The sequence below is a fragment of the Xenopus laevis genome, chromosome 2L (genome assembly GCF_017654675.1).
Source record: "Xenopus laevis strain J_2021 chromosome 2L, Xenopus_laevis_v10.1, whole genome shotgun sequence".
NCBI classification, from domain to species: Eukaryota; Metazoa; Chordata; class Amphibia; order Anura; family Pipidae; genus Xenopus; species Xenopus laevis.
Window position 1 is genome coordinate 2,700,004 of NC_054373.1, and position 23,534 is coordinate 2,723,537.

General features: G+C 41.6%; 1 protein-coding gene across 4 annotated transcripts in view; it reads left to right on the forward strand.

The window, feature by feature from the left end:
• The window catches only part of gramd1c.L (GRAM domain containing 1C L homeolog), an 84,454-nt gene that overhangs the window by 54,021 nt on the left and 6,899 nt on the right, over positions 1-23,534 (forward strand). For 2 of the 4 annotated variants that reach the window (XM_041580943.1, XM_041580944.1), the window contains 6 exons: positions 15,940-16,058; positions 18,168-18,285; positions 20,410-20,596; positions 21,023-21,196; positions 22,193-22,311; positions 22,439-22,581. In XM_041580943.1, coding sequence (XP_041436877.1) covers positions 15,940-16,058; positions 18,168-18,285; positions 20,410-20,596; positions 21,023-21,196; positions 22,193-22,311; positions 22,439-22,581 — 860 coding nt within the window. 4 annotated transcript variants of the gene reach the window in all.

Genomic DNA, 23,534 nt, shown 5'->3' on the forward strand with positions numbered 1-23,534 from the left:
ACTAGTGGTGAGCACAACTTTCCCTTGTTTGTTATAGTTCTACAAGAGCAGTGACCAGCTCCATGTTGTAGCTCCCACCCCCTCCAACTATAGTCAGGTGATCCCACTGGTGTCTAATAAAAGGGCAGCCAAGTTTGGGAGTTTTACTTTGAAAGCAGCTAGTAAGTTGCAGGTAAAACGCATTCGTCCCTTTTATAAAATGTATAATGAAACCATAGAATTCTTAATTGAGCATAGGACTGGCCAGATATGGGATGACTTTGACGTAGTTGGCCAGCTTAAATATATTGCAATATATGGACAAACAATCCCTGTTTTGTTTAAAGGGTAAGGCATTTTTCAGTAGCAGTATGCACAAAATGTCTCTGTCTTAAATATATTGATAATGGGTTGAGTGCAGAGGAATCTTGTATTTGTTTAGGTGCATCTCAGGTCATTTTGCCTGGTCATGTACTTTCAGAAAGAGCCAGCACTTTAGGATGGAACTGCTTTCTGGCAGGCTGTTGTTTCTCCTACTCAATGTTACTGTATGTGTCTCAGTGGGACCTGGATTTTATCTTGCTGATATCTTGTGTTAGGGAGCTGCTATCTGGTTACCTTCCCATTGTTCTGTTGTTAGGCTGCTGGGGAGGGAGGGGTGATATCACTCCAACTTGCAGTACAGCAGTAAAGAGTGACTGAAGTTTATCAGAGCACAAGTCACATGACTGGGGCAGCTGGGAAACTGACAATATGTCTAGCCCCATGTCAGATTCCCAAATGAAATATAAGAAAAATCTGTTTCCTCTTATGAGAAACTGATTTTAGTGCAAAATTCTGCTGGAGCAGCACTATTAACTGATGCATTTTGAAAAAAACATGACAGTATCCCTTTAAGATCTTTCCCCGAAGTGTCTTCATTAAGGTGGGCAATATCAGCTGATTTGATGCAAAACCATTGCAGTCCTTGCTTCCCCAGGGAAGTTTAAACCTGTCCAATCGATAGCTGGCCAATTTTCAGACAAAGTTGGAATTCCTGTTGGAGGCTCCATACATGGGCCAATAAGATTCAAACTCGCTCTGTCATCAGGTTTTATGACCCTGTGCATGGCTACCTTAAATTACTGGGCCCCTTCCTGTGCAACATCCCATGCCAAAAGCAAGGGGACAGATGTAAAGTTGTCCTTCCTTTGCTGATATAACAGTCCTTACTCTTCTGGGAACAGTCCCACAAGATCAGTGTCATAACTTTAGGGGGCCGGGTCTCCCTGCAAAACTTCTTTTTCAGGCACCCACCCAACTGCAATCGTGGGTCACCTGTGATGTGCAAAAAACATTCCTGCTGGAAAGCCATTTGGAGTGAGTGCTTATTTGTGCCTTGGGTACCCCTGGAATTATAGTAGGGTGACACCCCAATGTTTCTATATATCTGTAACCTTGTTATGAGCTAAGGGGGCCCAGTCTGAAGGCCAGTTAGGGGGGGATTTGGGGTGAGTGTTTATTTGTACCCTGGGTACCCCTGGAACTATAGCAGGGTGACTGTTACCCCAATGTTTCTATATATCTGTAACCTTGTTATGAGCTAAGGGGTCCAGCCTGAAGGTCAGTTAGGGGGAGATTTGGGGTAAGTGTTTATTTGTACCCTGGGTACCCCTGGAACTATAGCAGGGTGACACCCCAATGTTTCTATATATCTGTAACCTTGTTATGAGCTAAGGGGGCCCAGTCTGAAGGTCAGTTAGGGGGAGATTTGGGGTGAGTGTTTATTTGTACCCTGGGTACCCCTGGAACTATAGCAGGGTGACACCCCAATGTTTCTATATATCTGTAACCTTGTTATGAGCTAAGGGGGCCCAGTCTGAAGGTCAGTTAGGGGGAGATTTGGGGTGAGTGTTTATTTGTACCCTGGGTACCCCTGGAACTATAGCAGGGTGACACCCCAATGTTTCTATATATCTGTAACCTTGTTATGAGCTAAGGGGGCCCAGTTTGAAGGCCAGTTATGGGAGGATTTGGGGTGAGTGCTTATTTGTGCCCTGGGTACCCCTGGAACTATAGCAGGGTGACACCCCAATGTTTCTATATATCTGTAACCTTGTTATGAGCTAAGGGGGCCCAGTCTGAAGGTCAGTTAGGGGGAGATTTGAGGTAAGTGCTTATTTGTACCCTGGGTACCCCTGGAACTATAGCAGGGTGACACCCCAATGTTTCTATATATCTGTAACCTTGTTATGAGCTAAGGGGGCCCAGTCTGAAGGTCAGTTAGGGGGAGATTTGGGGTGAGTGCTTATTTCTACCCTGGGTACCCCTGGAACTATAGCAGGGTGACACCCCAATGTTTCTATATATCTGTAACCTTGTTATGAGCTAAGGGGGCTCAGTCTGAAGGTCAGTTAGGGGGAGATTTGGGGTGAGTGCTTATTTCTACCCTGGGTACCCCTGGAACTATAGCAGGGTGACTGTAACTAATCTCATTTATTCAGACATTCCGACTGGCTAGTGCTCTGCAATGTTCCGCTGGATTGTGCTGAAACAGGTTGTTCTGCTTAGTGCAGTCTATAGACCATACCTCCCAACTGTCCCTTTTTCGGAGGGACAGTCCCTCTTTTGACAGCTCAACCCGCAGTCCCTCATTTGTACTGGAAAGTCCCTCTTTTCTATGCACTGAACAGCCAGAAAAAGAAACAAAGTTTCTCACTTAATTGGCTTTTAGCAGAGAGCCCAGAACAGCTAACAGGTGCAAATAAGATACTTTGTAACAATTTTGAGACACAAAAACACAGTTTAGATAAGGAGAAATATTTTCAAACTTTCATAACCTGCCAAATTTTGTAAAACAAACATGGTAATTAGGGGGTGTGGCCACAGAAAGGGTGTGGTCAAAAAAATTGCTGCGCTATGTGCGGGAAAAAAAATTTTGTCCCTCTTTTTACTTCCAAAATGTTGGGAGGTATGTATAGACATCGATACGCTTGGCTTTATCCCTTGCACTCGAGTTATCTGAAGACATGAGCGTAACCTCTGGGGCTGCTGCACACGCCTATGTGAGACCTATACAGCAATACAAACACTAATGTTCTTTATACAACACTTCTCCTTCAGAGAAACCTACTCCCTTTCCATGTATCCCATTTGCATGTGTTCATTAGTATAATGGCCCTAAGCCGTCAGCATTGGAGGGGCCTAATTATGAAAAACAATGTTGTGAATAGTAATAAAGACATATAACCAATGTAATACAATCACCACTAGATGTTTGCTTTCAAACAGGTAACCAATAACTGCTAGCTGCTGATTGGTTGCTATTGGATACTAGACTTGGGATGTGCACCCGCGGCCCACCTGCTGCAACTCCCGGCTCTCTCAGTACTGACAGTTGGAGTTAGTGGCTGACTCACAGGGCCAGTTTATCAGAGCTCAAAAACAATTATCATACCTCCCAACATTTTGGAAGTAAAAAGAGGGACAAAAAAAAAAATTCCGCACGTAGTGCAGCAATTTTTGACCACACCCCTTTCTGTGGCCACACCCCCTAATTACCATGTTTGTTTTACAAAATTTGGCAGGTTATGAAAGTTTGAAAATATTTCTCCTTATCTAAATTGTGTTTTTGTGTCTCAAAATTGTTACAAAGTATCTTATTTGCACCTGTTAGCTGTTCTGGCCTCTCTGCTAAAAGCCAATTGAGTGAGAAACTTTGTTTCTTTTTCTGGCTGTTCAGTGCAGACAAAAGAGGGACTTTCCAGTACAAATGAGGGACTGTGGGTTGAGCTGTCAAAAGAGGGACTGTCCCTCCAAAAAAGGGACAGTTGGGAGGTATGAATTATTACCAGTCTGCTGCATAGAGTTCAGTGCAGTCTTAAGTAGGAGCTAATTATTTGTATGTGGATTGTAATATGTTTTCAGCTTAATGAGAGGCCGTCTATTACTCCTAGAATCTCAGAATAAAACCTTTGATATAAACTGCCCTGGCCGGCTTGCCCAGTGGAATCACGTATCCCTATTCTTGTGTATAGGGAGTGCCGTGACTTTAAGAGAGGGCTCACCTGTGCAGGTTTCCTGTGGGCGGGGTCGTGGGACAGGCTGAACTGCAACAGAACTGTCCGTCTTGTAGCCTAACTAGGAAGTCACAACAGTGCTGGGTGCAATGGTAACAGGCTAGTAGTGGTGTCTGGCTGACTACTGGATTTCACCCATGAGCCTCCTGTCAGTCCTACAGTCTGGATGTGACCCACGTGAGTACTAAGTGCATGTGTCTGGCCTCATTCCAAATCTATTGGCTTTAACCTCTTCTTTGCCAAGGCTGCCCTGTGGGGATTATTATAGCTGCCTTTGCTCCCCATTATATACTGTGTCCTTATTGTCATAGTTAGTATTTTTTACATTTTATCCCCCCCCCTCTTAATGCAACATCTGGAACTACAACTCTGGACACTCAAGGATGTTGGAATCTGTAGTTCAGCAACATCTTGAGGCCCAAGGTTAAGAAACAATCGTTTAACCCTTTATGCATCACCCAGTGTGATATCCCTCAAGACCGAGTGTATAACATAGATCATCTAGGTGATTGGCAATCACAGGTTTGGTAGTATACAAGTACTCGTGTATATTTACCTGGTGGATTGCGGTGAGTCCTTTTGGCTTGCTGGCACCTGGCCCGGGAGGCTACAGAGACTAACGCTGGGTGTTCATTCTTTGCTCAGAGAGGTAACACTGGTCCCATAAACTTCTATGTGCCGAATTGTGCTGAGCTGAATGGGAACTCAACTCAAAAAGAAGCACCTGCTTTGAGGCCACTGGGAGCAACATCCAAGGGGTTGGGGAGCAACATGTTCCTCACGAGCTACTGGTTGGGGATCACTGAGCTAATGGAACAATTATTCAACACACCACAAATCTCTGGGTCAGATATGATGCCCTATGTAGCACAATATGAAGCCCACGGGCAGACAGACGGGCATGATAATATCTTCGAGGGCCACATCCAGGCCACGGGGCTAATACTGTTCTTCACAGCAGCACTTCTACTAGACCAGGGTAGTTCTGCTGGTGGTATATTCTCTTTATATTCTCCGTATATTCTCACTTATATTCAGTGGTTTGAAATGATTGCTTATTGGAAGGTTACTTAGAGCTACATTTTCTCTCGTCGGGCAGTTTTATTTTTGGTTTTATATTCCCTTTAAACTACAAATCCCAGCATTCCTCCTGGCTGTTAGTATATGACTACTGAATGAAATACTTTCTTAAACGCAGTCACCTCTATAGGTAGGAATGTTGTACATTGTGATTTGTGCTACTGTACCAGCCCAAGGCAACCACAGCCCTTTAGCAGTAAAGATCTGTGTCTCCAAAGATGCCCCAGTAGCTCCCCATCTTCTTTTCTGCTGATTCACTGATTCACATGCTCTGTGCTGCTGTCACTTACTGAGCTTAGGGACCCACTCACAATATACAGTACACATAGAATAGAAATGTCACAATATAAGGCTGATTAGTAATTAATACACATAATTACTACATGGCAGCACAGAAACCAGTGCAATTAGCATCAGAATTGAATAATCAGCAAACCTGTAGCATCAGCTTATATTACAGCCAGGGAAGCTCGTTTTCTGCTGGATAATTAGTGACGAGCCCTAAGCTTAGCTTCTCAACAGCCAATCAGAGCCCACTGAGCATGTGAGTGTCACAGACACTTTCCAAGATGGTGACCCCCTGTGACAAGTTTGAAGTCCTGGATCATTGCTGCTATTGACAAGCTCAAACTTTAGCCTTGTGCGATAAGTGCACTATATAAAATATGACACATTCATTTTCAGGGTTTAGTTCTCCTTTAAACAGGAAATTCTGTTTCCACTTGTCTTTTTAAATGATGCAGACAATGGCTTGTCATCTGTACTAGTTTTAATTCTACAAGTCTAACAACACAACATCCATCTCCAAGCTGCTGGCAATGGATGTTAAAGTGACTTTTCCCCTTTATGCACATCTCCCAGCATCCTCAGCCAGGACTCGCTGGAAAGAAATAGGAGGCCATGTTTATCCACCAGGGAATGGGACGTGTTTGCCCAGGCGAGGGGCAGCTGATCAGAGTTTGTCCTAATGCAAATTTCAAACATTTTTTAGTTACCTTAAAATTCTGGCCTACAAATAAATCAGATTGTAAGCTCTTGCAGGCAAGGCTTTCCTACCAAATGTCAGCAGTGCAAGTTTCCGTGTACAGCCCAGTGTTCTTATTCCATGTCGCCGTGTAATTCCAGATCCTGCACCCAATTCCCCTTATCTTCCTGCTGCCGGAGATTGTCTGGACCATATCTGGGGAGAAGGCCTGTCCTGTTGTTAGTGTTTATGGCCTAATGCTGATATAATATAGAGTACGGCAGGGCCATAGGTTTCTTTAGGTGACGGTGTTAGCGGGTGATTGAGAATAAGTACTTGCTGCTAAATGACACTGTTTATAGCAGTACCTCTAGCATATAGCAATTTATTCCTGAACCAGCAAGTGTATTTAGATGTAATATTGGTGTGTAGGTGCATCTCAGGTCATTTTGCCTGGTCATGTGATTTCAGAAAGAGCCAGCACTTTAGGATGGAACTGCTTTCTGGCAGCCTGTTGTTTCTCCTACTCAATGTAACTGAATGTGTCTCAGTGGGACCTGGATTTTACTATTGAGCGCTGTTCTTAGATCTACCGGGCAGCTGTTATCTTGTGTTAGGGAGCTGCTATCTGGTTACCTTCCCATTGTTCTGTTGTTAATCTGCTGGGGGATAGGGAGGGGGGTGATATCACTCCAACTTGCAGTACAGCAGCTAGTGTTGCCACCCGGCCGGTATTTTACCGGCCTAGCCGGTAGAAATCCAGCCAAGGCCGAGGCCGGTATTACAAATTTACCGGCAATGTAGCTGCCGGTAAATTTGTAATACACTTAAAAAAAGCCCGTGGCCTGCCCCCAGCCTGCTCCAAACTTACCTTTTTTCCTGGGCTTCTTGCCAAATTAGTGTATTTGGCTCCGCCCCCTTTGACGTAACGATCCGGCCAGCCAGTGGCGCACCCCGGCCCGCCCCCTTTATCGTCACGGCCCCACCCCTTTAAGACCGCCCCTCCACCTGCCGGTAAAAGTTATTTTAAAAGGTGAGCACTAATCGTAGAAAACAGTGTGAGCGCACACACTAGCCTCCACAACGTTTCGGGGGCACGCCCCTTCGTCAGGTGATGAAGGGGCATGCCCCCGAAACGTTGTGCATCTTGACGAAATAAACACTTAGGGGTTTACCCCACATTGCAATTGTTCCTGTGTGCCGATTCCTCCTTTCACTTCGCTTTATTTTAAAAGGTGGCAACCCTAACAGCAGCAAAGAGTGACTGAAGTTTATCAGAGCACAAGTCACATGACTCAGGGCAGCTGGGAAACCGACAATATGTCTAGCCCAATGTCAGATTTCAAAACTAAATATAAAAAATCAGTTTGCTCTTTTGAGAAATGGATTTCAGTGCAGAATTCTGCTGGATCAGCACTATTAACTGATGAGTTTTGGAAAAAACATGTTTTCCCATGACAGTCTCCCTTTAACCCCTCTTGCCCAGTTCAATAAATAAGTCCCTATTGCTATTGATAAGTAATGCACTTTCCCAGCCCCATTACCTCGGTACCTGATCCTCCAGCACTCGCCATACAATACCTTCCTTTCATAATATTGTTCTTTCACGCCTTCTCTGGGCTGCGTGCCACTGTGAGACTATGTGCCCTGCACACTTATCATATCCCCGGGCTTTACTGCCTGTAATTGACTGTGTGTTTAATACATAAATACTGCTCTTGTTGTCTCTCAAATAGCAGCTCTGTATATATATATTACATGTGTGTGTTTTTAAATATTCAGTGGTTTTGTTTAACCCTCCACAGCTTAAAGGGATTCTGCCATGATTTTTATGGTGTTGTTTTTATGTTTAAATTGCTCTGTTTACACTGCAAATAATTCACTGTACAATATAAAATGTCATTCCTGAAGCAGCAAGTGTATTTAGTTGTAATATTGGTGTGTAGGTGCATCTCAGGTCATTTTGCCTTGTCATGTGATTTCAGAAAGAGCCAGCACTTTAGGATGGAACTGCTTTCTGACAGGCTGTTGTTTCTCCTACTCAATGTAACTGAATGTGTCTCAGTGAGACCTGGATTTTACTATTGAGTGTTGTTCTTCGATCTACCAGGCAGTTGTTATCTTGTGTTAGGGAGCTGCTATCTGGTTACCTTCCCATTGTTTGGTTGATGGGCTGCTGGGGGGAAGGGAGGAGGGTGAACTCACTCCAACTTGCAGTAAAGAGTGACTGAAGTTTATCAGAGCACAAGTCACATGACTGGGGGGCACCTGGCAAAGTAACAATATGTCTAGCCTCATGTCCGATTTCAAAATTGAATATAAAAAAAAAGTTTTCTCTTTTGAAAAATGGATTTCAGAACAGAAGTGTTCTGGAGCAGCACTATTGACTGATGTTTTGAAAAACAAATTTCCCATGACAGTATCCCTTTAAATTGCTTCACCTGCCAATTCACTTATATTACTTGTTGTGAAAACAAACACAATTATTATGGCAGCTCCACTTTCAGACCAACGCTCATGTTTCTACAGTTCATTTTGCAGTAACCCCCCATTGTATTTTGCTGATACTGCCGATGTAAATCCAATTCTACCTGGGGGGCCTTAACCATAATGTCTGCCCTGCCTTGCAATGGAGTCCAGCCTGTGGCACATGATAGGCTGGCACTTGTACATGACCACAGCATGCCACAGGACTGATCTGGACCAGTGTTCTTATTCCTTTGTATCAATCTTTTTTTAACAACTGTTTTTATTCAGTTTTCGCGTTTTCCAAAGTAAATTTAACAGAAAATAAAAAACAAAAGAGTAATTAACAAAGTTATTATAACCATCATAACGGATCTGGTAATTAGTCGGCATGAAGCATGGCTTGCATATATGTATAAGTACATGTGTGTGTGTATATATATATATAAGTACAAACTTCATTGAGTTTTATCCCATACATTGTGTAATGATTATGGGGTATTCCGTGTAAACAAGTAGTTCAAGTGGTCATCGTTAATTACTCAATGTGATTTATTAATTAAATACCCTTAAAGGAGAAGGAAAGGCTAAAACTAAGTAAGCTTTATCATAAAGGTCTATATAAATACATCAGTAACCCCTTAACGTAATGCTGCTCTGAGTCCTCTGTCAAAAGAAACAGCACATTTCTTTCCTTCTATTGTGTACTCATGGGCTTCTGTATCAGACTAACTGTTTTCAGCTTAAACCTCCAGGGCTTGGGCTTGAGCATGCTCAGTTTGCTCCTCTCTCCCCCCCTTCTCTGTTGTAATCTAAGCCCAGAGCTCTAAGTGAGCAGGAAAAGGACGTGATGTCACACCAAGCTAATATGGCAGCTGCTATCCTAAACAAATGGAGAGCTTCTAGAGCTTTTTACTCAGGTATTCTATAGAATAAATATAGCCAGTGTCAGACTGGGACACCAGGGGCCCACCCAAAAACCTTTGACCAGGGGCCCACCAATTAATCTTAGACCAGGTCCCTCTTTTTCTATTTACAAAATGTTGGGAGGTATGAGCTTGCACTATTGCAGCAAATCTATTGCCAATAAAATGCCTCCATAGCTTTCCTTCTCCTTTAATAAACTGATTAAAGTCAAACTGCTGTTGGTCTTATTGACTTGTAAATGAAAGAATAAAAAAAGAAAAGGGGGAGAAAGAAGATATAAAAACACTCTCTATTTCCTGTAATTCTTTGTAGAGGAAGGTATTGGTTAAGTAGGTCAAGCCAGAGACTAAATATGGCACTGGCCTATTGAGTGTATGTAGGTGCACAGACTTTATGTTCCTATGCTGATTAAGAACCATGAGTGAGACCTGGGTGTGTCGTAGGAATAGTTCTGCGGGTGGAACTCAATGTGAAGAATGAGTACAATCCCAGAGGGCAAGTCGTTTTTGTGGGTTTCATTTAAGTGTAAATACCTCTTTAAATGTGTTTATTGTGGGCTAAGCACCAGTACCTGAAGCTGATAGGTGTGATCATGACAAACCGTCCATTGTATGTTATTTCTGCAGATTTAATATGTGAATTCCTTATCATTCTTGTACCAGTGAGGATTGTTCCGACACAGCTGAGCTAACGAGCCAATCAAAATATTAATCTAATGAGCCAATCACAGTCACTCGATCATGAGCCACAGCTTTGCAGCAATGCAGTATTTGCAACAAGTCTATTTTAGATGCAGTTAAACACTGTGTTTCTATGGAGCTGCCCTACTTGCTCATAAGGAAGGGATGATGGGGTATACAGGTATGGGATCCCTTATCGGGAAACCCGCTATCCAGAAAGCTTTTAATTACAGAAAAGTCATCTCCCATAGACTTTATTTTATCCAAATAATGCAAATTTTTAAAAATGTTTTGGTGGTTTTTGAAACCACAAACAAACTAATTTTCTCTGAAACCATGAAAGTTATTAGAAATAGCATGAATGGAAAAAAAACAAAGAAAACCTCAAAATCATCCAAAGAGTTTTTGGGCAGTTACTAGCAAAAAGAAAAAGCGAAAACTTCTGAAAGTCTGAATGGATTAAAAATGGTACAGTCAGATCAGTGCAGCTCCCGCTGACTTCTATAGGACGCCGACTGCTTTTACTTGCTAAAGTTTTGTATTTGAGTTTTTTGTGGCTTTTACACTTCATAAATCTTGAATTTTTAGAGTTTTGGAGAAAAAGAAAAACACAAATTTATAGAGGAAAAAATTAGATTCCTGTGAATTTTTTTTTATTTGAATGTTAGCAAATAGGCCCTTTAGTGAACCCTATGTGATCCGTTATCCGGAAACCTGTTATACAGAAAAATCCAAATTACGGAAAGGCTGTCTCCCATAGACTCCATTTTATCCAAATAATCCCAATTTAAAAGATGATTCCCCTTTTCTGCGTAATAATAAAACAGTAACTTGTACTTGATCCCAACTAACTAATCCTTATTGGAGGCAAAACCAGCCTATTGGGTTTATTTCATGTTTATATGATTTTCTAGTAGACTTAAGGTATGAAGAACCAAATTACGGAAAGATCCATTATACAGAAAACCACAGGATTCTGGATAACTGGTTCCCACACCTGTATATTAATATATATCCGTAGCTTTTCCAGTAGTACACAAGTACAGGTATGGGATATATTATCCAGAAAGCTCTAAATTATGGAAATAATGCAAGCTTTTAAAAACTATTCCTTTTTCTGTGTAATAATAAAACAGTCGCTTGTACTTGATCCCAACTAAGATATAATTAATCCTTATTGGAAGCAAAATCAGCCTGTTGGCTTTATTTAATGTTTACTTTATTTTCTAGTAGACTTAAGGTATGAAGATCTAAATCTCGAAAGATCTGTTATCCGGAAAACCACAGCATTCTGGATAACAGGTCCCATCCCTGTATATTAATATATATATGTAGCTTTTCTAGTAGTACACAAGTAAAGGTATGGAATCCTTTATCCGGAAACCCGTTATCCAGCTCTGAATTACGGAAATAATCCAAGTTTTTAAAAATGATTCCTTTTTCTGTGTAGCTTGTACTTGATCCCAACTAAGATATGATTGATCCTTATTGCAAGCAAAACCAGCCTATCGGTTTTTTTTAATATTTACATGATTTTCTAATGAGGATCCAAATTATGGAAAGACCTTTAATCCGGAAAATCCTATGTCCCGGACATTCTGGATAACAGGTCCCATAACTGTACCAGATACAGGGTCCAACACAAGGTCAGGCTTCGCTCTGTACAATACATAATATATCTATAGAAATAAGTCAAATCAACTGGACTTGCTTGAAGACATTTCAACAGTCATCCAACAGTCTTTCTCCAAATATTAATAAATATCTTTCTGAGAAAGCCAGTTGGACGACTGCTGAAACGTCTTCAAGCAAGTGCAGTTGATTTGACTTATTTCTATGGATATACCATGACCTGGATGAATGAGAACCTTCACAAACATACTACATAATACATCAGAAGGGAACCCAAATTCATTTCCTGATCCAAAAAGAGTTGGTTTAGTGCTGAGATTTATTACTATACATTTTCTCTGCATGGGCCATACATTTGTTTTTAATATCCTGCCAATTCTGCTATAGAATAATCTCATTATGGAAGGGCCACAGCTACGGGGGTTCTGACAAAGTGCTTGTGTGACTAAGAGCTGCTCTAGTTTACAGAGAAGGAGGGTTTCCCATGCTAACAAAGGTTTGCCTTTCAGTCTCATTGTGTAGTAGATAAGTCGTGGCAAGAAGTCCATTCCTATCTCTTTGTAGGATCGGGCTTATGGTTTCAGCACCTCGAGCAGGAAGTAAATGTAACAGGAAACAAATACGGGACAGAATTCAGAACCATTATCTGAACAGCTTGACTGGGAGACAATGGCAGGTCGTTTTTGAAGCCCTTTATTGGCATTGTGCCTCCCTTCACCTGAAATGGAAGAAGCCGCAGGTGATAAAGGGCATTTTGGATAGGGATCCAGTCCCCTGTGTGGTGCTGCCGTTGCATACGAGGGCTCGTTTATGAATAAAAGTGGCAACCACTAAAATGTTCCCTAGCAACGAGGTACTTGTATCTATCCCAGCTGCTCACACCACTCGCTTCCCTTTTATACTGAATAAGGTGCAAAGTACACTTCACCCACCCCATTGTGCGGGGAGGGATGTGTTGGCCGGTTGTGTTGCTTTGGGCACCTACCAACTTGCCCTGTGAGCCCTGCTGTGGTGGAACTAATACAACCTGCAACCCCACATGAACCTGGGGACGGATGCGTTTTAGATCTTTTTCCCCCAAACTGGAGTTTTGTGTTGGCGGTTAGAAATATTTCTCCATAGTAGAATCTTGCCACCCTCTCACTGTACCCTACATTCCCTGAAGCCCCCTTATCTAATTGGAACACTGTTATATATATGTACTTCCATCTTGTTTGGTGAGTGTGGAGAAGCAGTAACATGTCATACAGCAAATAACTGCCCTCACTGCTCACAGAGAATTCATTCTGAGCTATGGGCCAACCTGTTCTGCTTGTTTTCCTCATGCTCAGTGGGATTGGTCACTTCTGTCATCTCCTGAGTTATGTTCTGCTTTGTGTCCAATCACGGTTGCTAGTAAACAAATGCACAGTAACGGGAAATTACACCCTATTTATAGCTAGGAATGATTTCCTCTTGATTTCTCTTTAAATAATATCTGAAATTATAATTTATATTCTACAATATAACTGTATAGTGCCCACAACATTCCTTCTCTGTATATGTATATGTGTGTGTATATATATATATGTTCTGAGTTATGTTCTGCTTTGTGTCCAATCACGGTTGCTCGTAAACAAATGCACAGTAACGGGAAATTACACCCTATTTATAGCTAGGAATGATTTCCTCTTGATTTCTCTTTAAATAATATCTGAAATTATAATTTATATTCTACAATATATATATATATATATATATATATATATATATATATATATATATATATACACACACACATATACATATACAGAGAAGGAATGTTGTGGGCACTATACAGTTATATTGTAGAATATAAATTATAATTTCAGATATTATTTAAAGAGAAAATCAAGAGGAAATCATTCCTAGCTATAAATAGGGTGTAATTTCCCGTTACTGTGCATTTGTTTACTAGCAACCGTGATTGGACACAAAGCAGAACATAACTCAGAACATATATATATATATATATATATATATACATACATACATACACACACATAGGAGGAGGTGCCATATTGATTCCCTTAGACCAGTGATCCCCAACCAGTAGCTTGTGAGTAACATGTTTCTCTCCAACCTCTTGGATGTTCCTCTCAGTGGCCTCAAAGCAGGGGCTTATTTTTGAATTCCAGACATGGAGGCAAATTTTTCAGGTGCACTGCCAAACAGAGTCTCAATGTAGGTTGATAATCCACATAGGGGCTACTAAATGGCCAATCACAGCACTTATTTGTCACCCCAAGAACATTTTTCATGTTAGTGTTGCTCCCCAACTCCTTTTTCTTCTGAATGTTTCTCACGGGTTCAAAAGGTTGGGGATCCCTAGATTAGACAGTACAGTATGAGCTTATTGTGTGCCCAGAACATTCCTTCTCTGTATATTTGTATTTATACATATGGGAGGAGGAGGTGCCATATTGATTCCCTTAGACAGTACAGTATGAGGGTATAGCTTATTGTGTGCCCAGAACATTCCTTCTCTGTATATTTGTATTTATACATATGGGAGGAGGAGGTGCCATATTGATTCCCTTAGACAGTACAGTATGAGGGTATAGCTTATTGTGTGCCCAGAACATTCCTTCTCTGTATATTTGTATTTATACATATGGGAGAAGGTACCATACAATGTACCAGTTTACATCTTCTCATCACTTAACAAAACCAAGTGGAGCCCTATACTTTCCCTCTAGCCGGGAGATTTCAGCGCTTGGATCACTGGATTTATGAGTAGCCCAAACAAATGGTGCTAAATTGGTGCAGATTTCCAGTTGAATCCTATAGAAGTCGGCTGAAGCGCTCGTGCCAATATTTGTCAGGCAATTTTCATTGGCAGTTTGGCACACGACCCGCTGGTGCTATTGGACCTCTCATGGTGTTGGATTTCAGAGTTCGTGTTTCATGACTTGGTGCAGAACAATGTGCTAATTGCTGCTAATTGTGCCCAAATGATCATCCCAGAGCTTCAATTATCAGATCCTCATTACCTTCCATGGTTACCTTACCTTCCAGGAGCTGCTGAGTAATTGATGCTGGTAGTACCAGTCATTAGTCCCAGGCCTCTTCTCTTGTATCTTCCTCCTGCGCCTTCCTACATACCAATTTCTCTATCATTTTCAAGCGTTACCTCCCCCCCCCCCCCATGTTACTGCCTGTTCTCCCCTTACATAAGGGACATTATTCATGTAAATCTTATAAAGATGCTCATAGGCTGCCTATTGTGTTATCCTGCTGCATTAGATGAGGTGTTCCTCCTTTATACTTGCGTTGATGCTGCTTGTAGACTAATGCCTTTATATGGTCACAGAACCCCTCAGTGACTTCTAATATTCTTATCATTTACAGTAGGGGGTACATTATCCCTTATAATACATGAGTGATACTCAGAGTTCCCTGTATAACTCAGCCTGCAGCCTTGTGCCTTTATATGGTCACAGAACAACCCCTCAGTGACTTCTAATATCCTTATCATTTACAGTAGGGGGTACATTATCCCTTATAATACATGAGTGATACTCAGAGTTCCCTGTATAACTCAGCCTGCAGCCTTGTGCCTTTTATATGGTCACAGAACAACCCCTCAGTGACTTCTAATATCCTTATCATTTACAGTAGGGGGTACATTATCCCTTATAATACATGAGTGATACTTTTTACTGGGGGTGCACTGAATCCACTATTTATGATTTGGCTGAATCTGTAAATACCGAACTGAATCTTAATTTGCATATGCAAATTAGGGGAAGGAAAGGAAAACATTTTTACTTCCCTTGTTTTGTGATGTGATTTCCCTTCCCATCCCTAATTTGCTAATTAGGATTTGGATTTGGTTTTACCAGACACAAGGATTTGGCAGAATCCTAAGAAAAAGGCTGAATCCTGGATTTGGTGCATCCCTACTTTTTACTCCTCTTTCTATGCAGACCTCTCCTATTCATATTCCACTCTCTTACTCAATGCAACCCGTGGTTGCTAGGGTCATTTGTACCCTAGCAACCAGATATCTGCAATTACAAACTGGAAAACATTTATTCTAATATGATCTCACATTGATCAAATTGTGTTCTGCCCTTTGTGCATATTGCCCTGGCTGGAGGCCATAGTATTAATGGGTTTTCTCTCTGTACAGACGCTGAGCAAGAAGGAATTCTGGCAGCTGGTTCAGCAGAGCTATGGCACTGAGCTTGGCTTGAATAATGAGGAGATGGAGCACATGTCTGTGCCAGTGGAAGATAATGGGCAGACAAGGTAAGAATACTGTAGCTGTGCCAACCTCTTTCACTTCTACTAACTACTAACCCCAAATGTAAAACATCCCGGAAGTATCCATCATAGTTAACAATTTCACTATCATCCCCCTCTCCCCAGGCCCGATGCCTTGGGGTTATCCTAGAACCTAGATTCTGCCCTGTCATTCACTCCTCATATCCAGTCACTTATTAAATCATGTCACTTCCATATCCAAAATATGATCATTTATCACCCAAGATGCTGCCAAAATTCTTATTCACCCTCTCATCATATCACGTCTAGACTACTGTAACTCTCTTTTAATTGGCCTCCCCCTCCAGAGACTGTCAGCTCTCCAGTCCATAATGAACACTGCTGCGAGGCTCATACACCTCAGCAACAGCTCCTCCTCTGCCTCGCCATTCTGTCAATCCCTGCACTGGCTTCCGTTACCTTTCAGAATCAAATTCAAATTAATGACCCTGACATTCAAAGCACTTCATAACTCTGCCCCACCCTACATCTCTGAACTCATCTCTATATATTCACCCAACCGCTTACTACTCTCCTCTACTGACCTGCTACTCAACTCTTCTCTCATTACCTCCTCACATGCTCACATTCAAGACTTTGCAAGGGCTGCTCCCTCCTCTGGAACTCTCTCCCACGGCTGTCCGACTTTCTCCCAACCTTTCAATTTTCACAAAATCTCTTAAAACACACTTCTTTCGAGAAGCCTCCCCTCACTCTGCTTAACTACCAAACGCAACTCTAACTCCTGAAACAAAATAGCAGAAGCCAGCTGATTCTATTCACTTACCAGAAAACTGCACAGGCCCGGGGTTATTCCAGTGAGCACCACAGAGCGCTTCTCTTCCAGCTTCTTCTTTCTTCAAATTTCCCGGAGCAGACGCATGCGCAGTAGAATAAAAAGGCAACTTTTTCGTTAAAGTTCGGCTTTTCACTCTAATGAGCATGTGCAGCCACTCGAAGAAAGAAGAAGCCAGAAGAGAATGGCTCCGTGGTGCTCACTGGAATAACCCTGGGCCGGTGCAGTTTTCTGCTGCTAGGAGCACCAGCCGGGGTGTCAGGTAAGTAAATAGGATCACTTGGGATGCCTAACATTTGGCACCCCCAAGTATAAAAGGACTTTCCTTCTCCTTTAAAAGGTAACTATTGTGAAAATGAAAATATAAGCTTCCTCATACTGAAGTAAGAAACTTTCTAAATACAATCAATTAAATATTCTGCATTGTTCCTGAAATAATCAAGTGTATCTTCACTATTCCTCTCTCAGCATCTGTTTCTCTTCATTCTGTCTTCATGCAGCAGTTGGGTGTCAGATATTCACTGACAGTTAGATCCAATATATCTTATAGGGGGGCTCCTTTCCTAGCAGATGTATTAGAGCTAGGGTCGCCACCTTTTCCAGAAAAAAAAACGGCCTTCCTATATTTTTTTATAATTTTTCCCTAATAATAACATTGGGATCAACCAACATTTTTACCGGCCTGGCTGGTAAAATACCAGCCAGGTGGCAACCGTAATTAGAGTAAACTCAAATAACTGATTCCAGTTCAAACAAAAGAACTGCCTTTTGCACAAATCCTGCATGTAGAGAGACATGATGTCTTGTGAGTTTAATAGAGTGACCTCTAATACATCTTCTAGGCAAAAGGAGCCCCCTATAAGATATATTGGATCTAAATGAAGAGAGAATGAAGAGAAACAGATGCTGAGAGAGCAATAGTGAAGATAAACTTGATTATTTCAGAAACAATGCAGAATTTTTAATTGATTGTATTTAGAAAGTTTCTTACTTCAGTATGAGGAAGCTTATATTACATTTTCATTTTCACAATAGTTCCCTTTTAAAGGAGAAGGAAAGTCCTTTTATACTCCTTTTTCAGAAATGATGCAGAATTTTTAATTGATTGTATTTAGAAAGTTTCTTATTTTAGTTTGCTGAAGCTTATATTACTTTTTCAATTTCACAATAGTTCCCCTTTAAATAGACAAGAAAAGGTGGTTTGTATTATATTATTCTGTGTAATGTGTAAATGACATGGCCCTATTACTACACAGCTTGGTGCCAATAAATAACATTTCTCTCTCCTCTTTCCTCAGGGTGTTGGGAAGATCAGTTACAGAGGATTGTGTAGAAAAGCCAGAGAAAATGCCCCGGGGCTCCTCCATCTCGCAGGTCACAGAGACTGATTCGCCTATATTTAATCCCATGCAGTTGGTGAGTCCTAAACACTGTCTCTTCCATTCACTTGAGCTCACACTCACCCCTCACTCACTGTGACTCTGGGAATCAGACTGAGCACTTGGACTTGGATTTCAGTGGTGGGTCCTGTAGTGGAAGGAACAATCTTTAATAAGGAAAACATTATATCTGCTGTTTGCAGGACTGACTTAGGCATATGTTTCTCTTATTAGGCTAGTACAGGAATGGGATCTGTTATACGGAAACCAATTATCCAGAAAGCTCTGAATTACGTAATGCCTGTCTCCCATGGACTCTATTTTATCTAAATAATCCAAATGTTTAAAAATGATTTCCTCTTTCTGTGTAATAATAAAACAGTCGCTTGTACTTGATCCCAACTAAGATATAATTAATCCTTATTGGAAGCAAAACCAGCTTATTGTCTTTATTTAATGTTTATATGATTTTCTATTAGACTTAAGGTATGAAGATCCAAATAACAGAAAGATCCAGGTCCCAAGCATTTTGGATAACAGGTCCCATACCTGTACCAGATGATGGACAGGACTATGGAGAATCCACTGCCCTGCTATTTCCCTGGGTGGATTTTGGCGCAAAATGTTGCGTTTCATGCTAAAATCCCCCACATTTGCCTGCACCTGTGCAGAAACAATGCTTGCAGGTGTAGGCAGAACACGAGCGAGGGAGCAGATTCTCAGCCTACGCAGGCCCAATATCCGCAGTCGTCTGGCCCTAGCCTTAGGCTATACGATGCCTGGGCCCCTGCTGTAGACTTGGCTGAACAGATTTGCTGTTACCATAGCCTGGGAGCACCAATTTTAACGTGATCTCTCTAAGCTCTTGGGATCTTGGAATTGGCAATGGGCTGGCAGGCAAGCTAGGAGCTGCCATAATGAGTCTAGAACTATAAATTAACAGTATAATAGTATCTAACCCCAACAGACTTGTGGCCTCAGTTGTACCTGACTGGCTTATGAGATGAGTCTATGCCCTGAAGGTCCCACTTAAAGGGATACTGTCATGGGAAAACATTTTTTTTCCAAAATGCATAAGTTAGTGCTGATCCAACAGAATTCTGCACTTAAATCTGTTTCTCAAAAGAGCAAAAATATATTTTTATATTTAATTTTGAAATATGACATTGGGCTAGACATATTGGCAGAGTCCCAACTGTCCCCAGTCGTGACTTGTGCTCTGATAAACTTCAGTCACTCTTTACTGCTGTACTGCAAGTTGGAGTGATATCCCCCCCCCCCCCAGCAGCCAAACAACAGAACAATGGGAAGGTAACCAGATAGCAGCTCCCTAACACAAGATAACAACTGCCTGGTAGATCTAAGAACAGCACTCAATAGTAAAATCCAGGTCTCACTGAGACACATTCAGTTACATTGAGTAGGAGAAACAACAGCCTGCCAGAAAGCAGTTCCATCCTAAAGTGCTGGCTCTTTCTGAAATCACATGACCAGGCAAAATGACCTGAGATGCACCTACACACCAATATTACAACTAAATACACTTGCTGCTTCAGGAATGACATTTTATATTGTACAGTGAATTATTTGCAGTGTAAACAGTGTCATTTAGAAATAAAAACTACACCATAAAAATCATGACGGAATCCCTTTAATTCCCAACCCTGGTAACCATTTCCTTTCTTTTTCTGCAAATTATGTTTTGTTCTAACCACACACACCTTAAAACTTGCAGAAAATGGCAAACATCCTATGCATGGCAGCTCTTCATATATCAAAGGGTACTGGGAGTTGTAGTTAATGGTTGAATGGCGAGTTATTGGGCAAAGTCCATGTAGAGCATGGGGGAGAACTGATGGAGAGTTTCTTCTTAATGTTATTCTGAGGTAGTGGAAGGGCTCAGCCTTGTTAACATTGCAGGCCTGTGCCATTTTACTATGTATGAGCTGGGCATATACAGTGAATGTGAGCGAGCCCAATTGATATGTTGCTAGCTGTTCAACATTTACACTTTACTGCACTACTCCTATTGTAATTGGGATCTTCTGCCTTCATACACAGTTTCTGGGCTGACGATCAGCAGGGAAATACACAAAGCAATGGATATTTATAGGAGTGGTATCTTGCCCTCCTCCCTAACCTGGTTCTGTTCCTTCCCTAGATTTTGAGGCAAACACAAGCAGAAGAGAGTCAGGGGGAGAAGGCAGGAGGCAAGAGCCCCCAGTTAAGCACAGAAAGAAAGCACAGCCTCCGTGCCCACATTGGATCCCCTGCTCTGGCTCTGGACCTAAACGGCAATGAAAACCAACATTTGGACAGGAGCAGCTTATCTGATAGTGGGGATGAAGGTAAGGAATATACTACTTGTGTGTGCATGTGTGTACACATACATATAATACACTAGAGCCATGAATATCCTGTAAATTATATCCTTATAAACACTGCTTAGTGATGTCATCGGTTATAATCAGAGCTTAGTGATGTCATTTCTGTCACATGACTCACTGAAAGTTGTATATTATAATAAATAATGTACAACCTGTTGCAAAATATGAGGCTATTAGAAGTCACCTTGGAATTCCATGACTTATATAAAAACACTCTGCCTTTGGCCTCACGCTTTTATATGGTCATGGAACTCCTCTGTAACTAATCATATATAATAATATAGAGGGAGTACTTTATTCACTATATATAGATAGATAGATAGATAGATAGATAGTAATATTTGAATAAAACCCTCTGAACCCTACTCTCTGCTTTGGCCCTAACTGACCCCCACAAATGTGTGTTCTGTGAAACAGAGGATCCCAAGTACCCAGAGGAGCAGATAGAAGGGAAGCTCTACATTAACCGCGTGTATCACATCAGCGCAGAGAGGATGTTCCAGCTTCTCTTCACCCAGTCGCGTTTCATGCTCAACTTCATGACATCCCGCAAAATGTTTGGTGAGATCTGTTTTTGTTTCGCAGTCCTGTCCCATAGTGCAGCTAATTGGGTGTTCTAAGGGCCCCTTGTCATCTGTAGGTATAAGCGAAATCCATACTGCAGAACTATAACTCTCCCTAGTAGGAATAGCTTGGTATTTGTTAGAGAAACAAGAACTACCACTCCTTGGTAACCATAGAAAGGAATCAGGTATTAATTAATGGCCGGCATCGCCTGTGATTCATCTACACTGTTTCTTACTCCAACACCCCTGTAATGAATGAATGAACCTCCTTTTCTGCTCAGTGTAATGCAATGGGGCGATGTGATACCCCAAGCTCAGGTATTGTAGTGATGCACAATTACAGTATACAGGAAGGCAGAACTAGCTGCTGATTAAAGTTTAATTTATTTACACACTCCGTGTATTGAGCCCACTGCCAAGTGTCACTTAGTCAGAGTGTCACTATGGGTGTAACAGGTAAGTAGTGATGTAGACAGAAAGTATAGTTGGACTGTAACTTTAAGCAATTCTAAACCAAGAGCTGCTTTCAGATAGTAATGTGACTGTAGGTACAACACAGAGACAGAATGCAGCCCCCCCCCTAACTTATCTTCATGACCCTGCGCCCTCAAACCAACCTCCACTTGCTCAAATGCTTTTCAGGTGGGAGATGAGTACAAGATGGGTCCTTACTGGGTCCAGTATTTTGCTCTATACAAGTTAAGCCTCTGCTACAGGATAATAGGAATAGGGGTAGCAGAGCCAGTAGCCGTTTAGGAACCTAAAAATACATAGGGTCTATTAAGGGTTCTGACTGATGTGCATATTCTGTATTTATGACAAACTTACCTATGGTTTGGGGGCCCTACAGGGATTTGTCTGTGGGGCCCTATAACTTCTAGTGAGCACCTGCATAGATATAAGTTATCTGAGGGACTAGTAAATATGTGGTTGCTCTCCCCTCCACTATACTTTTTGTCTTTTTTATTATAATTTTTGTCTTATTGCACAGACCTGGAATATACCCCCTGGCAGCCAGACAGCAACGGAAAGCAGACAAGGACCCTCAATTACACCATCACCATTAACAACCCGCTGGTGGGAAAGTTTACCACAGCCACAGAGAAGCAGGTAATGGCATATAGATTATCTGCCTATACATTATCTGTCACTTACCCATAATTCTATTTGTATGGGGTGCATGGTATAACTGAATGTGTAAAGGCAAAACACCTCTCTGTGTATTATTATATTCCAGGTACTGTACAAAGGGAACCAAGGAGAGCAGAGCTACTTGGTGGAAGTGGAGGTTCTCACACATGATGTGCCTTATCACGACTACTTTTACACTGTGAATAAATACAGCATTATAGGAATGTCCCAAGACAAATGCAGGTTACGGTGAGTAGCCTCAAGCTTTAGTGCCGTGGGTCTTGAATTCACTTAAGCTGGCCATACATTAAATGATCAATTATATAATGAAACTTGAATCAGGGTCTCCAAATCGTCAAGTTGTTACTCACCACTTAAAGAAGAAGGAGGCATTTTATTGCCAATAGATTAGCTGTTGTAGTGCAAGCTAGAATGCTATATTTATTCTGCAGAATATTTTACCTTACTTGAGTAAAAAGCTCTAGAAGCTCTCTGTTTGTTTAGGATAGCAGCTGCAGTATTAGCTTGGTGTGACATCACTTCCTGCCAGAGTCTACGCATAGCTCTGGGCTCAGATTACAGCAGAGAAGGGAGGGGGAGAGGGATAGAGGAGCAAACTGAGCATGCTCAAGCCCTAGCCCTGGAGGTTTAAGTTGAAGACAGGAAGTCTGATACAGAAGCCCATGAGTAGACAATAGAAGGAAAGAAATGTGCTGTTTCTTTTGACAAGAGGACTCAGAGCAGCATTACTTTGAGGGTTTACTGGTATATTTAGGTGGACCCTTCTGATAAGGCTTACTTAGTTCTAACCTTTCCTTCTCCTTTAAGAGAAGAGGCCCAGGTGCACCGCCCCGAGCCTTCCCCATAGGGAGCAGATAAACCAAAAATACTTTGGAGCAGGTACTCAAATGAAGGCAATCTTCCGTCAGGTTGTTGGAGCAAAGTAAACAGTTTATTGTGTACACAGCCTTATGTGTTTCGTGTCTTACCATCACTCAGTCATAGGCTATCTATACAGAGCTATACAGAACGTATTTAAACTAGTGTGCACCAATCAAAATCGGTTGCCTAATAATAAAATCAAAAAAGGCTCACCATGTGAACCAATCCCTATTCCCGACTTAAAAAGGTGGAAGCTAGGGCCACACCCATTTCTTACTGGGTGCCATATTGGTGTTCCTTAAGTATATTAACTAGAGCCA